This window comes from Rhea pennata, chromosome 2, assembly GCF_028389875.1.
Source record: "Rhea pennata isolate bPtePen1 chromosome 2, bPtePen1.pri, whole genome shotgun sequence".
Classification (NCBI taxonomy): Eukaryota; Metazoa; Chordata; class Aves; order Rheiformes; family Rheidae; genus Rhea; species Rhea pennata.
The window spans coordinates 147,836,096-147,854,680 of NC_084664.1; the positions used below are offsets into that span (position 1 = coordinate 147,836,096).

Consider the following 18,585-nt stretch of genomic DNA (forward strand, 5'->3'; position numbering starts at 1 on the left):
TTGTACCCAGTGAGAGCAAAGCCAGCCCACAGCGATACCAAGGCCGTGTGGCTCCAGTCAATACCAGTGGGCACAGCAGGAGGTCACCTGGTGCTCAGCCCACAGCCCTGCTCGTGGGGAACAAGGTGCCCATTAGCAGGTACAGCTCCACAGCCCGAGGTGTCTAATGGTGACGGTCTGCGGTGTCACTTCGCCTGCGTCTGGACTTGTCAGTCAGGGGTCATCAGAGGATGTACCCCAAGGCAGCAGCAGCCCCACAGTGTGGTGGTGCTGGTGGCCGTGATGCTCCTGGGGTTTGTTAACTCTTGGGGAGCACCCCAGAGCAAACCCATCTTCTATGGGCCACAACATCTGGAGCTCCACACACCTGTCAGCAACTTCAGTTTCAAATTTCAAAATAAAACCCCAAAACTTTGACTTAATTTGATTTTACCATGGAAGTAAACTTATGTCAGTGGTTACACACTTCAAACTCCATCCTTGAATAGTTACCATTGCCTTCAAACTGTAGAACACTTTTTCCAATTTTATCAATAGCTATATTCTAAATGATGATTGAAATACTACAGTATATCCAGAATTTACAAGACAGAATTATCCTAGAAGTAAGGCTGCTTTTACTCAGGACTTTGCCACTTTTGCACATGTAGAAGAACATTGAGGAGTTTGCATAGGTCTGCTCCACTCATCCATCTCATCTTATTCCTGTCATATCATAGTCACTATTTACTTAATTTTCTGATCTTCCAGAAACTGATATAAGACATATATCATAATGGCTGTCCATATATACCTTAGCACTTCTCAGCGTTCCTCACTTTTATGCTTGTTCTTTATGCTATAAGTTAGATCACCACACTGGGCTCTTTCATTTCACTTCTTTCTTCACCACAGCCAATACTCCAACCAAAAATGTCAGCTACACTCTTTGTACCTAGGTGTTTGTTACTCCAGAGTGCAGGAGTGCTGTGCTCATCAGCAATTTTAATCACCTTGTAAAAGAGATTTGGAGAAAGAACCATGTACAAGCTTTAGCAGTAGATGTCTTTACTACATTCTTGCAAGCTGTAGATAAGAATGAATAGCATTTTTCCAAAACCAGATTGCTTGTGTATAGTATGAAAAAAGACCTAAAGGGGATGAGGATTCTCCTCTTGCAAGATTCAGTGAAAACCTGGCCTACTTGTGCAGTTTTTGCATTTTATTCATACACATTTGAGCTGACTGATATAAGGAAAGTAACTTTAAACTATGAGGAAAAGAAGAGAATTTGTTGTACCTCAGAGTAACTTCTGAATAAATTACGTATTTTTTTTCCTATTTACATTGTTGAAGGTTTGGATTTTCATTATTTTCATATAGTTTTGTATATTGTCTTTTTCAGTATTTTCATTTCATATTTTTAAAGATGCAATACTTAGCTGCCAAAAAAAAAAAAAAAAAAAAAAACAAAACAAAACAAAACAAAACAAAAAAAACAGTCCTTTGTACATATTTTATTGGGTCAAGTTTCCAACCCACTCTGAAAAGTAGATGGGTAGTAATGGTGTTTTATAAAGGGAAAATGGAGGTTCATTGGAATCATGTAACCTGGTTGATATTGTATAAGAAAGTAGTATACATTCATGACTGAGTTTTTTGGACTAAACTAATAAAAAGAACACTTTTGGATATCTATGTTGCTGTATCTAGGTCCTGAAGCGTTGCAGTCACTGAAGAAGAACTAATAGCAGATTCAGAGATACATTTTTCAATATGTTCAACCTGTTAGGAAGAATTTGCTCTTTTTGTAATAGAAGGCACTCTTCCACGTTAGCAGGTTTAGGAGTATATATTTTAGTAAAATAAAATATATTTTATGCTTACATAAATAATATATACAATAGACTTTAAATATAATTATTTATAATATATGATATAACATATGTCATTTATATGTTATTCAATTATATACTTATATACAATTATAGAGAGAGAAGATCTGAACATGAGGCTTGTGACCTAAACATGACTTAATTCTAATCAATGCAACACTTCTGAATATTTGCGTACATATGCATTTATAAATATGTTTATGCATACACACACACATACATGCACACATATACGCTGCTTCTGACTTTCTGCTGACCTATCAGTTAAAGTAGAATGATCAAGCTTTTTTTCAAAAACAATAGATATATTCTATTCATGTAGGAGCTAAGCATTCAAAGAGAGTAGTAACAGCTTATGGTTGCTCCAGGAACATTGTGATTCAGCTAACGACATTATGAGGTAAGTTTATTGGCATTGTCAACTACAACAGCCCTGGCTGAATTTAACATTTAGTTTAGCAGTTGCCCTACTTCAATGTAAGCAGCTCTAAGTTAGACACCATGGCAAGAGAACGGTCTTTGCCATAGACTACAAATTTGGGGGACAAGATGACTATCGTGAACTACCACTTTCCTCCCTTTCACAGCTAAAAAATAAGATGGAGGGTTTATGGCCACAGATTGTCCTTGCTGGTTGAATACAGTACTGTAATGACAAAGTGGTCTCCACAACAAAAATCAACCTTTGTCCACAGCTGCAAGGCAAATTAGAGACAACATTAACAGCTGGCAAACAAAGAGGAGTTTTCTGTTCTGTAAATATGTTGACTATAAGTTCATGTTACAGTGGAAGTGGGCAGAAAGGAATGGGCATAAAATGGCTGGTTGAGGGACGTAGGAAAGCAGAGTTCAAGACAGAAATAGCAGGGCAGAAGACTGGAGGAGTATAGATACTGAAAACTGAAGTGTGTAGCAAGGACTCTGGTGAGTTAAGGCAATGGCTGGAGTGGATTATAAACACAAGTAGTTTTACATGGGGGTTGAAGAATAAGAACAGGGCCAGAACAGGTACGGTAGTTTTCCAAAGCGTTAGAGAGATCATGAAGATCCAAATGTCTTAAGATATATTTGCTTTCCAGACTGCTTCAAATCTTATGACACCATAGGAAAGTAAAGAAAAATGATTAACTCATACTTAGCAGAGGCCAATTTCAGAGATGGAATCATAAGGGCTACGAAGATGATCAGAGGTCTGGAGCACCTGCCCTATGAGGAACGGCTGCGAGAGCTGGGCCTCTTCAGCCTGGGGAAGAGAAGACTGAGGGGGGATCTTATCAGTGTGTACAAGTACCTGAAGGGAGGGTGTCAAGGGGACGGGGACAAACTCTTTTCAGTTGTCCCGTGTGACAGGACAAGAGGCAATGGGCAGAAATTGAAGCACAGGAAGTTCTGCCTGAGCGTGAGGGGGAATTTCTTCCCTGTGAGAGTGACGGAGCCCTGGCACAGGTTGCCCAGAGAGGTTGTGGAGTCTCCTTCTCTGGAGATCTTCCAGGCCCACCTGAATGCAACCCTGTCTACCATGCTCTAGGTGACCCTGCTTGAGCAGGGAGGTTGGACTAGCTGATCTCCAGAGGTCCCTTCCAACCTTACCCATTCTGTGATTCTATGATTCTGTGATTCATCTCCCCATAAAACTTTCTGTATATGTACTCTTCGTTTGTATAATGACAGTACCAGCTTTTCCAGAAGATATTAATTATCTGAGGCTGTAAAAGAGTTTTTATGCTTTGGTATTTTACTATTTGAAATTACACCAGAAGTTACATACTGTTGTAAGCATACAAACAGCCCAGTGCAGACAACCCAATATCCACCAGCTACTTCAAACTAGTCAAACTAGCTCAGTTACTTCAAAGAAAGATATCCCCTGGAAGGCTAATAATGGGGAAGTGTCTTCCTAAGGTCAGTTAGAAGAAAGTTACTTCCATCTTCAAATAATCACTACATTTTTTTTTTTTTTTAAACATATAATTTGGGACATCCTTGCTAGCTATGTAAATGTCTAATATATTTTTCCATTCTTTCTGAGATCTTGCCCTCTTTGCAATAACACGAGCATAAATTCAAGAAGCCAGTTGTGCCTTGTCTGAACAAGTATTTTCTTGTATTAGTTTTAACTTTCCACTTTTCACTTTCAGTGGATATCTAGAAATTCAACACCATACCAAAATATTCCCAAGAATATAGATCAATTGGTGTGAGCTACTGTTCTCACAGCTTGAAGTTTATAATCAGAGCTAAGCATTTTATTGCTTTCATATGAATTGTTCATGAAGCAAAATTTCCAGACTGAAAAAGCATAGTTTCTATTTAAATGGCTTATCTGTTCAAAACCCACCTCTCAGAGCTAAAAATCTTGAATTTATTTACCGTAGCATTCTGCTGCATTCGTTTCAATTATCTTTGTTTCTTTTATCTGAAGCTTTGTTTTATTTACTGCTGTGTTTTTCTCCTTGTTCAAACTATTTTCAACATTTTACATATATTTCATTTATACCTTTATCCTACTTATTTTTTGTTCACAGTTTAAATTTTCTTGTTTGTATCTTTCATTGTCTTCTCTGTCTCATTATTTTCCACTTTACTTGGCTGCTTACCTTGCTGTCTTGTCTTTTTTTAACTGCAATTGTTCTGTCTTTCCATCTACATTTTTTTTTGATCTTTTCATGTTCTGTTTTCCTCTCTCTTCCATGATCTTTAACTGGCATTTTCACCTTTTTATTTTCTATTTCTTTGTGTGAAGGGAGAAAGTCATCCAATTTGGTTTTGTTCACTGATCTGTAATTCCCCAGTGAAATTCTCTCCTGTCTTCTCTTTCCATGCAAATAGTGGACAAAGTTAGAGCACTGTGAATCAACTGGAAAATAAAAAACAATGACTCAGTGCTCAGCAGCTTCCAAAGTGCTGTATCCTTAATTTGCTCCTAATCAGCTCACACAGCTTCTGCTCTAGTTGCCAGTTTGGAAGTGATGAGAGAAGAAAACTACCTCTACTTTGTCTATAATAAATACGATCTGAAAGCAAAAACTTCAAGAGCTACAGTTGCCTCAGATGGTAGTGGAAACTTCTTGAGGTTCAATAAATGGTCCACTGTGTCCCTGTTGTCAGCTATTGGTCTACATCAGTACTCAAAAATGCTGAAGTAGTCTTTGATTATTCAAACAGGATAGTGAAAAAAGGAAGCTTTGCATACTTAAGTTGTCAAGATTATTCAGGAATGAGGACCTGAATGTTTGCAAATGTTCCCCTCTGATATAAGTCTTAAAGGCTTACTAAGTAAACCAAAGAGATTTTGTCACTCTTGGATTTAATACAGGCCCTCACAGAGTTACCATTTTTCCGGTATTTAACTAGTACTGAGTTTGCTAACTTGAGTAACATTTTCTATAGTAGATAAAAGGGAAAGGACTAACTTGGAAAGTAGTAACAATTTGAAATGTCAGCAGTATAAGAAAAATGATGATGTAATTCAGGAAGGGACTTCATAGGGTTTAAGTAAACAAGTTATTGTTCATATTAGAAAAAACTCACAGAGAGCAAAAGGATACACAGACATGAAGCAATATGGAGCTGTATGCAAGAAAATCTAGCTTGGGGCCAGAAAGGTGAATCAACATGTCAACATGGCATTCTGCCCATGCAAGACTTTGGTGTTAGCTGTGAGTTCTCTGCTGTGCCACATAGAGGAACTGAAGACAAGGGAAGTAGAAGGAGAAGGAGCAAAGACTATATACTGTAAGTAAAACAAGTCCCAAAGTGAGTAAGTTCTGTAAGTGGAAACTGTGGTATAGGAGAAATGGAGGAAGAAGGTAGTAAAAACATGGCAAAAAAGCTTTTTTTTTTTTTTTTTTTTTTTTTTTTTTTTGTCTTCAGGTTTTGAGGAGACTCAGTAAAAGAAAGATCATCTGCAGCACAAATAGGACTTGCTAACAAATAACAGTATAACAGAATCCTGAAAAAGGACAATGTGACAGGTCTGGCTGGGAGATAGTAAAGTATGTAAAGTAGATATAAAACTTTTAAAAGAATTTGAACATTAAGGTTAAAGTCCTCAGGAAGGAGTGTGACCAAAAGAGAAAGTCAGAAGATTACTCTAGCTACCAGGGTGGTTCTCGGTGACATGTTACAAACTGGACATTGCACTAAGATAGCAGCTTAGCCTAACTGCTGCCTGTTTGGCTCTGACTTTATCTGCAATTTTATAGTAAGACAAGAAATACATATTCTGGATAAGCAGAAAAACAAACAGAAAAACATGCAGAGGTATTAAATGAGGGCACTGAAAGTTTCTGTTATTGCCGATCATTCTCTTGCTAGCCTTCCTTCTCCATAAGATCTCTGTTAAGATAATTTGGACAATTTAGTATGTATTAGATGTAAATTATAATTCATCTACTTTATAAATGGAAAAGTTTTTAAGTCTAAATCTAGTCTTCTTCCAGAAAAATATTTTCCCCTGTGAAAAGTGAGGTTTCTTAATATTTTACTTATTGCTATTTATTTTCAAGTAATAAGATAAAATAATTAAAGTGCCATTGATTTTATTTTTTTTTTTTGAATTAATCCTGTCCCAAGAATGATTTTCAATAAACTTTTAGATTTGGAATAAAAGTAACGTTTTGGATAAAATGATAATGTTAGCATTCCAACACTGCAAAATCAAAATAACGTAAATTATTCAGAGAGAGTAGGCTGTGGATTGTTTGACAAGTTCTAGGATAAATCACCGTGTGTGATTAAGTTGCCGATAACGCTTGGCACATTAATTAGGAAGAGGTGGGCAGCTGCCGACACCATCAGGGCTGGAGCGGGCAGTGACAGGGTGCCAGCGAGGTGCTCCAGCTGCCCGTGCGGATGTTCCCTTAGCGGCCCGGAAAAGCACCTGGCCACGCTCCCAGCCCAGCCCTCCTGCCTGCAGAAGCAGGGTCAACGATGGCCAGAGCAACAGGTTTGGTTTATTCCCGCTGCAGGAATAAACCTGGTTTAAGGAATAAACAAGGTTGCAGCTTGTCTAGTTTCTTGACCTACCCTCATACCTTCTCCAACCTCATCCTCTCCTAAAAAATAATAAAAAAATCTTGTTGCCTTTTCCCCATTGGTTCCACTTTCGCTACATCCGGTCCCGCCTTGTGGCACTTGTCTGTGATGTCCTGCAGCTCCTAAGGCTGTTCCCTGTCACGGTCCCGCAGCTTTCCGTGCCCCCTTCGTTATCCTGACTGCAAGCCAGGACCCAGACAGCAGCCCCCTCCCCTGCCTGCAGCCTTAACAACACTGAATGTGAATTATTAAAAGTAATATTAAAGGTTCTCAGTAATTTTATGTTCTTCTACGCCCAAATTTTTGCACTGTTTATAATTAGTGGGACCAATGAAATTCTTTTTACTTTAATAGCCAGTAACTCACCTACTTAATATGTTGACATCTGTTGTTCCATATGTTAAATATTAAAAAATTAAGTATTTTAGTTTAGTTAAGTTTGGTTTAAACTTATTCCTTGGTTGTGTAGTGGCAATTACTTTTTTGAGTAGTTGGCAACACTATTATAAAAGAGTTTACTATGAAATTCAAACTTTTGGAAGTTTTAGACTGAAGAAAGGCTGAAGATAACACATCCAGTTCCTGTTTACTTGAGCAGGGAATGCAGATGGAAGGATGATTCATCTTATTTAAAAACAAGAAGTTAGAAGGGATGAATATTAGCTCAAATACCTTTTAAACACTGGGAATGTTAAAGCTTGCTTCTGTTTCAATTTTGTGAGGCCTGTGACCTCATTTGCCAAATCATTTTTTCACTATGAGTAGGTTGGGAAAAGTTTTAATACACACCGTAAATTCTTTGGGCACACTAACACATATCAACATTGAAAAATATCTCTGCAGATATATGCTAGTCTTGGAGGCTCTCAAACACAAATCAAATGTTAATTTATTAAATTTTCAAAAATTCTAATTTGCACCAGCTTGTTATACCTCCACTTCTCCTAATTTCTGATAAATGTACTCATATTTCTTTTCATTTGTAAAAAACAGTGAATAGCTGTGACAAAAAGATTATACCTTCTTGCTAATAGCAGAGCTTTTGATACTCTTATACCACGCCTGTCTATTCAGGGACAATATAGTGGATTTTTCTTATATTTTTTTTACCTGAATATTCTAGTAGACATCACTTTCTAAAGAATTTTATATTTAACTTGAGAAAAATATTTATAAAAATACATATTTTTTGGCTACTAAAATGTTGCTTTCTGAACATAAAGCTATGCAAATTTCTCTTTGCAAAGTAAGGCAGAAAAATACTGGATTGAATTACTCAATTTATTTCAGTACAACTGCAGCATGGATGCATTATGCCTCTGTTTAAAACAGGCCTGAACTTGTTTCTTTTTAATTTTATGATGAATATTTACATGTCAAATAAACTAACTAGCTAAGTACTGGTAATTTTAACAGCTATATTCACTTGTGACTATGAATGGAGCTTGGGTACAAGCTATTATTAGAACTACCCTTAAATAATTGAATATCACATTGCATATTGGGGTGATAATTAGATCAAAAAAGATATTTTAGATACCTAGTGAGTACGATATATGTCTTTTAAAAGTAGTGTTCAAGTTAAGCATTCCTAAAAAAAAAGGGCAAACATACTCTTCAGTGTTTACTGATAGTATACGACATATTATGCTCTGAATTTTCTTAAAATAACATTACTAGAGTTTTAAAGTAAAATAATTATGAGGGAAAAAATCAGAATTGGAGTTTCAATTTTCTCAGCTCTCTACCTATGTATCATATCACTGCCGCTAATCGTGTCTTTATAAAATTAATTATTGTTTCAATGTGACTTGAATGACAAGAAGAGTACCCATTGAATGATTTATATAGTTAGTTCTTAACCTTGTGTTTTCTAGAATATTTAAACCTTGCTTTGAAGGCAATCATTAAATAATTTTCTCCTCATTTTTTTTTATACTGTCAGAGTCCTGAGGGCACCAACAGCCATTACCAGCCTGAGCAGCCTCAATAGGAGCCCCCACCTGCACCATCTGTGCGTGGGCCAGAGTCTCTGCCCCAGAGACATCCTAGCAGTGCTGATGTCCAGCACCGACCCTGCCTCCTGCAGACACCCCTGGGACCTGCGCTGTGACGAGCTCATCTCCAGCCCCAGCCCTGGCCCCATCTCCTGATGGGGCTCCCCTGGACCTCGGTCACCACTTGCTGAGTCAGGGGCTCTTGATGAACCTTGGGACCAGCACCCAGCTCTGCTGTGCCGGTGAGGGCATAGCCTGCTCTTGGCTTATCCCTCCTCATGCAGCAGCCCTGCTCCTCCTACTCCCTAGTTTATGGCACTCACTACACTACAGTGAATTCTTTACAAATTGTACTACAATTTATTTTCATAACACATGAGAGAGATCATCAAATAGCTCCAAAGATTCATTTATGTGATGTTTTATCAGCTCAGATCATTTTCTTTCATTAACTTAATTTAAAAGTGATATTTCTAGAGAAATCTCAGAACACTAGAGAACTAGAGAAACCAGAACACCCATTCTGGGCACCCATCATTAACAGTTAATCCACATTTCCCATATAATATTTAGCCTTATGAAAACATACTACTTTATTAAAGCAACACTATGTGAAAGTAAAGTGAAACTAGACAACCCCTAAATAAGAATATACTTTGCATTCTTCGTCATGGTAAACACAACTAATATATGTATGCATAACATGCACTGCTATTGCAAATTTGTTATATATCCCTCAGTCTACAGCTCTCCAGAACTGAACATTTGGATCAGAGCTTGGAAATATGCATTGATAAAAAAATGTTCTGTAATCCGTTATGTTCTTGATTTTCAGATTATTTTTCTTTTACTCTTATGGTCCCTTCGTGACCCTTCATACACAATTGCTAAGAAATGGCATTATCCTTTTCCAGTCCTTCCTGAAAGCCTCCTGCTGCAAAGTTTAAAAAAGTTCCACAGCTCCTAGGTCACTCAAACTGAGATCAGCACTATCTCGTCTTCCTTTGCAATCATTTGTTTCCCATATGTTTCTTAGTTCATTGCATTTTGTCGAGATGACAAGTTTTATATCAGTACTAGAAATTGTTTTCGGCAATTGCTTTAAATAGATTTAAATCACATCACATATGTAAGTCATTTTTGATTAACTAAGGATAATGTGCACCTTAAAGTCTGGATGAGGTAAATGAGAAATGTAAAGGCATTAGCTTTTATCAGTTTCTCAGATATTTTTAACACACAAACATAGGTCATATTTTAATAAAGTTAATTATTTACCTTGTCCTAAAGTTAGCAGGATGAGGATGCCCATCATATAGTGATAAATAATCATATTCCTCTTCCAGAGCAAAGGATTGAAAGACAATCTGTATTCTGTTTCTTTCTTCTGCTATTATAACCCAAGTACAGTTTGCACCATTTGGATATCCATACGGGAAGCCAGGGCTTTCTATAGTGCCATTAAGTCCTTTTAAAGTTCCACCACAGGTATAAATAAATCCTAAAAAAAACCAACAACAACAACAAAAGGAAAAATAAGTTAGCTATACATTTTCATATCAACATTCAATAAAAAATATACCTTTGGAGTTCATGATTTCTACAAAATACTTCTTAACTGCCAAAGTACAGCATTTAGTAAGGTAGAGTCCAAGTATTAAAATACAGCCACTTAATGCAAAGCAGCGCCACTCACCAACAAATGTGTTTTTCATACTGTTTATATAAAGACATATTGTAGCATCTTTGCAGAGAAATATATACAAACAACATGTGCAACCCCATTTTCTTGCCTGGGACACAGTATTTGTTTCAATTACCCTTATAGTGGAAGGGAAGAGATGCTACCAGAGCAAGATTCTTTTGGTGTAGGGCGCAGATCCATTAGCTTCCTGCTGGTCCTCCCTAGCAGGAGGCTGAAAGGCTATTTATTGTGAAAACAATCATTATAAAAAGATCTTCCCTAAGTCACTGTGTCCTGGCAGAGCTGGTCCTTTTCTCCAGTCTTGCTCTCAGTCCTAATGCTCAATTGCTGCAATTTCTAATTTCTCTAGGTCCCCATGTTATATTTTTCTTTCCATCAGTTTGTTGTCTCACTGAAGGTCTACATGCCCTCTGCAGGCTTTCTGCTCTCTGATGCCTACATACTTGGTTGATTTTCCTGCCTTGGCTTTTGCAGCCCAGCAGCCTCTCCTCCCCAAGCATGCGGTCCAAGAAAGACCCTCCGCTTAGGTTTCTTCAACTGAGAGAAACCAGAAAAGCTTTCTGCTTGTCAGCTGCTTAGCACACGCTTTCAGAGGAACTTGATACAGATTTCATGGCAAACTACAAACAAACAAACCAGATGCCATCTCTTTAATTATACACACACATATATATTTGAGCTCATTAAATCATCTTCTTTATAGTACATTCACTAGCTTGTCTTCGTGGCGAGCATTTAAATGTGCAGAGGCCTCTTTCTGTGAAGTACTAATCAGAAATCTCTTAAGATTATATACTTTGGATTGTTATACTATAAAGTAACTTTGACAACAGAGAGAGATATGTCATTTCTTTCTTTTTTTTTTTTTTCCCTTGGCTTTTTCGTGTTTAGCTCCTTCACTGATGAGAAATGATGCCTCTTATGAGGTATAACTGCTATTTTACTATACATACCTGTGCATCATAGATATATAGGACAGAGAGAGAGAGGCATTTTGTTTGTCTGATCTCAGAGCCGCATATATAGTAAATTTTACCCTCTACTATAAATTAGCTTAGAGAATTCATTTTCATGTCAGTGCTGCCTACGCAGTTTCATTTATCAGTCTTCATCACTGGGAGTCTATCATATCTCTTGCTGCATCTCTCCCCCTCATATACTGAAACTATTTTAAAATCTCAATTATCTGTCATTATTTATTATTTAAGTTCAACTGTTTTATTTAATGCTTTAGCAATCTTTGGAATAGTCTGTATGCAAGTCACCTTACAAAACTAGACTATTTACAGATCATATGATCCTTATCCTAAAAATCTAGCAACTTCCGCTAAACACAATCACCAAAATAAGATATTTATAAAGTGATAAGTGTGTACATATATACGTTTCGATCTAGTTTTTCTTATATCTCTTGCTGAGGTCTACTTTCAATTGAATCAGAGAAAACTAGGATACATTGAGAGAGACTTCTGATAATGAAATGTCATGCACTGGAAATTATCTCTATGCCGCTCTGCAGACCAAGCATGGAAAGCACAGTGTAAACTGTGGCTCAGTGTCACCATACAGCTCCTGGCCTCATCCAGAATCTGTGCCACTGCTGCTGTGTCTAAGCTGATGGTGTCAAATTATCAGTTATATATGTACTGACTATTTTGTTTATTCAATGCAAACTATGAAGAAAAACTCAAATAACAGATTGTCTGTAACTACTCACAGAAAACTTTTTTTTTTCTTTTCCAGAAAAAGAATTGAGTTGAGTCAAAACAATGCAAAAAGTAGCCTGTGAGATTATAGACTGCTTACTAAGGAATATGATGTTCCATATTAAATCCAATCACAGTTCATATCCCTGTATGTAAAAAGTTTGTCCTTCCCTCATACAACATTTCCATGTACTCCTTTTACTCATATCCAAAGCCTAACAAAGATAATTATTCTTACTCTTGGAAAGATGTCATAACTTGGGCATTTTTCAAAGATAACTAGCAGAGTGTAACATAGCTATGCATGTGTCAGAAGAAACAAAATTGATTTTGATTTTGACAGGTCTATCCTTTTGCCCTGTAAAATAAAACATGCCAACAGAATCCATACAATATGTACGCTAATCTCTGCTTTCATATGTTAATCTATTCTGTAATACTCTTCACCTTCGCAGACCAGCTGGGATATGTTCAAAACAGAAAACATTTATTAACTGACTGATCAAATGCTGAAAACATGACATTTATTTTCACAAGACGAAATTCATGATGAAATAACTGGTAACATATACTGTGATCTTTTTCATCTGGATTTCAGAACTAGCATTCAAAACAGAATTCACTTGCAAACTATTTTTCATTAAAGAGAGGGTTTGATTTGATGTATGAGATAAAGAACTTTGAAAAGCTTGAAGTTAAACAAGAAAAAGAAAATGTTTATTGAACTAAATATGAATGTGACTGATACCATTGATAATATTCTCTTAGTATGATACAAAGTTTCCATTATTTTGTTTGTTTTCAGATTTTTAAATTCAGATATTTAATTCTCATCAGTTTCACATAGATAAATATTTATTGGAATCATAAAATAATGCTCATCTTCCTGATGTCAACTACACTTTGGCTGAGTCTGAGGTCACAGCATACATCTATGTTTATACTGATGAGTATGTATGCATATGTACATGTATGATATTATGTATGAATATAGATGTATTTATATCTGATGTATACTGTGAACTGAAGTTTTACCCTTCCATCTGTGTATGTAATTTTAATTGCCTTCCAATAAGGCAATTAATACTTACTCCATATCTATACTTGGAAGTCCCATAGCTGTACTCGCTTTATACACTACAAACTACCTTTTTTGCTTTTTTTGTTTGTTCATGACCATTAAATTATACTGCTTCATAACTTACTTCCACACAACTCACCTTCTAAGCACTCCACACCTTTTGTTTAACCTCTTTTGTTTTACCTATTCCATGGTAGCAGTCATCATCATAATATAATTATATTGTCTCTGTGTTGATGAACACACACAACATTAAACTGCTTGTCTACTTTCTTTTAAGGAAGTATGTCGTACTCATTATCTTTTAATTTGAGAGCAAACTGAGAAAATGGAAGATGAGGTTTTCACAAACCCTTTCCCTCCCTCAGCCCCTTTCTCTATTTTTTCTGATATCCTGGTCTTCATTCTTCTCTATTTTACTAGTACTCATCTTAAAGCATGATCAGTCTTGTCTTAAAGAATGCCTTAGCCATGTCATATAAGTTCCTGGTTTCGAGAAATCTAGCCATTTGCAAAGCTGATTTTTCCCTCTAGATGGTGATCTTCTGTTCAGGATCCGTCATTGCTGCTCACTTGTCTCTCCAGCTTCCTGCATCACTCTGTAAAATCTTTTTCTGTTTATGGTCTTTGATCTGCTTACTGACTTTGGCAGCAAGGACTGGTTCATTTTCACAATGAACCATGTGAACCAATGAACCCTATCATGAAGGGGTGTTCTCCTAGTTCTCTTGTTATGCTGAATTCTGTTTCTGATAGCTTCCATTATTACTGTCTTAGCTTTATGATGCTTGTGTGTTCATCCTTCTCATTTTCTTATTCTCCCCTATACTCCTGTTTGAGAAACTACTTGCTTTTGTGGTTTTATATTATATTCTCACATATGTATCTTAGCACTCGAAGGCACCTATTGGAATGCTAAGGTGATAGCTGTCATTACTGTATGAACCCTCCCCTATATCTTTGACTGCTTTTGATCAATCCTCCCAATTGTTTGAAAAATATGTATAATCTTTCTTTCTAAAACAGCTCTTCCTTCAACTTCTCTATAAGTTTAATTGTTCTGATATGCCTTTCACCAAGGAATGTTATCTTTGTGCCCACTTGCCCTTCCCAATGGACAGGATGGAGAAGAGGAAGCTCTCATCAGCTGTAATGGCTGTACTAGACTTTGAACTAAGTTTGCAATTCACTTTTATGTGGTTCTACAACAAAAATGTGAGTCATGTCTCTTCCATTTCTGCTTTTTTCGTTTTCCAAGAAGCTTTTTTCTGCATAAAATAAAGCTTTCTCTAATCTTGACCTTCAAGCCAACATTTTATTGACTTTCTCTTTTTTTCACATCAGCACAAACAGTAAACCTTTCATGAGCTAGATTTAGCTCTTTCCTGCTCTCCACCTTTTTCTCTGCCTCTCTCGAGTGCCCAGCAGTTTGCAGAGTTCTTTCTTCCTCTAATTTTTGAGAACAAGGATGGCTCTTTCGCTAAGGACAGTGGTGCCCACTGCCACTGGACCTTTGTAAGTCTTTCTATTCTTTCTGAATCTCATTTTCTTTCTGTGCTAAGTGCGGAAAGTACACATGCTCACACCAAGTCTGGCAGCACAGTGCACCGGGCTGGAATACATGGCACCTTCACAGCAGATCTCAGCTCACTAGGGATCATACCAACTACAAAGCGTTGCATCCGACACTGTTTCAGAAATGTCTCCGTATTCACCTGCCTACTGCAATGCTCAGTGATCCTATTTCATGTACTTCAAAGAATTTTCCTCACTTCTGCCTCTCTCCTGGAAACCAGTTCCTACAATGAGCTCTCGAACAGTTTAGCAACGTCTACAATTCTAGATTATCTACAATGATGTCTACAGTTCCAGATTGTCTACAACAATGTATTCACTTTGTCTTTTTTTTTTTTTTTTTTTTTTAAGTTTCCAAGGTTACGTTTATTTCTTGCTTTTGAAGTTTTCACTTTTTTTTTTTCCTATTTGTCTTGATCATTCTTTTTTTGAGATATAAAACTTATTTTCTTGGTTCTAGACTATTTCACTTAGCTTAGAGAAATTCCAGATATGTTTAATAAAACATTTGAAAAAAATACAAAAAACTTATAAAGTGTACAACCTTAGATCACCATCTTAGTAGCTCATAGTCAACTTTTATAAGCTCTAATAAATTCAAGATTTTTAAATCTGACTAAATTGTCATTTCATTTCAATTTGTTCTTAAAAGCATTTGGTCTCACAAGCCAAAAGAGAACTTTGACTGCTTTCTATTTACACAACTTACTGGGAATTGCACCTATATGTAGATGTTAGAAAATGTTCAAAAGAAGCTTTTTAAAGTCTTGTAGGTCTTTATCTGTCATTTATATCCATTTTAAGGCTATGAGAAACGATAGTTATGCTTCTGTATTAATAATTGGATGAGGTAGATTGTCTTGCCCTTGCATGAGCCATAACAAAATGCCAAAATGACTTTTCCAGTCATTCGGTAGTGTTGTCTGCAAACCTTAAATCCTTCTGCTATAGACTAAGAGCAAGAAGGAAGCCATCACTATCTACCAGGTATCACTACTTTTGAAGAAATTCCATCTGAAGAAATTTATGGAAATACTGCTTTTCCTCCAAAGAGTGAGTTCTTATCTCCAACCTGTTTAGAAAGGGGTTCAAAAAGATTTCAGTGCACTTGTCTCAGCCGTAAAAGCTAGTGGAGGGCCAAAAGATTCTTCCCTCTAATTTCAGCACTGAGTAAACTCTTTTAACAGCATGAAAAATGAGAGGTAGGAAACATGAATGCAGCTCATGCTCACGTGGACTCTATCCTGAGCAGTAGAAGCTTAAAATGGTAAGGAGGCAACATAAACAAGATAAAACTTGTATCCTATCTTTACTACAGGAAATTTAAATTAAGGTAGAAAAAAAGTGAATCGTCTGTATTTTAATTTAGTTATCAGAAATCAAATTAGGCTAATTTTTTTCTCTGTTTTTTTTTCTTAATCTACCCCTACTTTATTAACTGAAAACTAGATTTCAGTTAAGAAAATAATCCATAAAAAAATGATATATTGAAATAATTATTGATTGTCACTAAAATGTATTTCAAATGCGCTTTTCATTCTCTTCAACTGTTAACCATTTCCTATAACTGAAAACATAAAGACTTTAACTTCAGTTGTGTCACCAGTCTTTGAGGAACTTTGAAAGATGTAATATAAATCTATCATCAGGTAAACAATCTGGCAGAAGATGGTCACTTTCCCAAGAAAATTCAGAATTTTTCCCTGCCTGTAGGCACTTAATTATATTGGTTTATATATAACTCCTTGACAGAGGATAGCGTTCTGTTTCTATTTTAAAAACATTGCTATCACTGTCTGGGGATGAAAGTCTGGCTTCAAGGAAGTCAGCTGTAATACACTCAAGGTTTTATCCCCCAGTGTGTAATTAACTGTCCTTCTAAGGATATTTCAATATTTCTCTCCTATTCTTCATGTAATGCCTTTAATGCCTTGCAGACAAGAGATCATCTATTCCAAAATAACTGCCTCCCTGCTCATGCAGCCAGAGAAGGGTAATCTCTCAGACGTGACAAACATCTGGGCAATTGAACAAGACATAAAAACAAGAGAGGACATTTGGAATCTCATCACAGAACGAATTAAAAATCCTCTCTTGGGTTGAGAGCCTGCCGTATTTAATCCCCCTCACATGTGGTAGCCTTGCCAAACCTACAGGGGAATTGGACTTCTTATGTTTGAGGAGATTGTGGATAGATACTACATTTTTTTTAGAAGTGAATTTAGATTTCAAATAATACAAATCTGGTCTCCAAGTTATTCGGCCCTGCTTATTCTTTCCCCTAGGTGCAAGAATAAACATTTTGAGTAATGGTTTCCTCATTTTAGGCAAACTAATCTTCAAAAATGCCTTTTTAATACTCTGTGCCTCCTCTCTTTTTCCTCATCTATCCGTTCTTCCTGCAGTCCTTCCGTCTGAGAAGTGGAAAGTACGCAGCATATCTACAGCTGGAAACTGATCCCGGAGTCTTAGCCTCCTGGCAGCCCTAAAGAGCACTCTATCAAAGGCATGGCTGGAAATAGATTCAAGCAATTTCATTTCTGATTACATGGAAAAGTCACTCTGCGCACAGACCTGAACATGGATTCCATTCTAAAAATCAGGTGCAGAAAGTTTTATATTTAGTTAGCATTTCCTTTTCACTGCTCCTTTTTCTTCAAAGTTAAATGTCCAAAGATTTTGTATCAGGTCTAATTAGCTTTTTTTTTTTGTTTGTGACCTAAGAAACTATTATACTTCATGATTGAAACAGGACTTTTTTGAAATTTAGCTTGGAATTATCAGCTAACAAGTCAAAATGACAAGAAAGAGCTCCCTCCACCCCCCGCCCTGCCCCGAATACTCAGAACTGCTAATACCATTTTGGAGCATTTGTATTATTTTAGAAATGAAAACTCTTGCTTTGCATGGAATGCTCACACTTCCTAACTGATCCTCCAATGACATAACTAAAAACAAAATTCTATTTTCAGTAAAATGTGACAGTAGTAGTCAGTCTTCCCTGTGTAAACTGCATGAAAGACAGCGACAAGATACAAACATTGCAGCTGCACATCACCTTAAGACTTCTGAAAAAGTTTGTAATCTCAAATTGTAACATGCAATATGTTGATTCTATAGCTTTATTACTGTTGTATTTCTGTCCTATTATACTGGAATATTGACAGAGGAAAGCTTATGCTGCAAAATACTGACCTCTGGTCTCTGAAATATAAGTAGGTAACAGAGCTTGAAAAAATTTTATTCAGAATATTCTGGGCTCGACAGTACAAGAGAGACATGGAGCTGCTGGAGAGAGTCCAGCATAGGGCTACAAAGATGATCACAGGGCTGGAGCACCTGCCCTGTGAGGAACGGCTGTGAGAGCTGGGCCTCTTCAGCCTGGGGAAGAGAAGACTGAGGGGGGATCTGATCAGTGTGTACAAGTACCTGAAGGGAGGGTGTCAAGGGGACGGGGACAAACTCTTTTCAGTTGTCCCGTGTGACAGGACAAGAGGCAATGGGCAGAAACTGAAGCACAGGAAGTTCTGCCTGAGCGTGAGGGGGAATTTCTTCCCTGTGAGAGTGACGGAGCCCTGGCACAGGTTGCCCAGAGAGGCTGTGGAGTCTC

The 18,585-nt window shown here is 36.9% G+C and overlaps 1 protein-coding gene across 3 annotated transcripts in view; it reads right to left on the reverse strand.

The window, feature by feature from the left end:
- Positions 1-18,585, reverse strand: part of CSMD3 (CUB and Sushi multiple domains 3) — a 683,676-nt gene that overhangs the window by 589,533 nt on the left and 75,558 nt on the right. For all 3 annotated transcript variants that reach the window (XM_062568389.1, XM_062568388.1, XM_062568387.1), the window contains exon 2: positions 10,187-10,409. In XM_062568389.1, the coding sequence (XP_062424373.1) occupies positions 10,187-10,409 (223 nt within the window). The remainder of the gene's footprint in view (positions 1-10,186; positions 10,410-18,585) is intronic.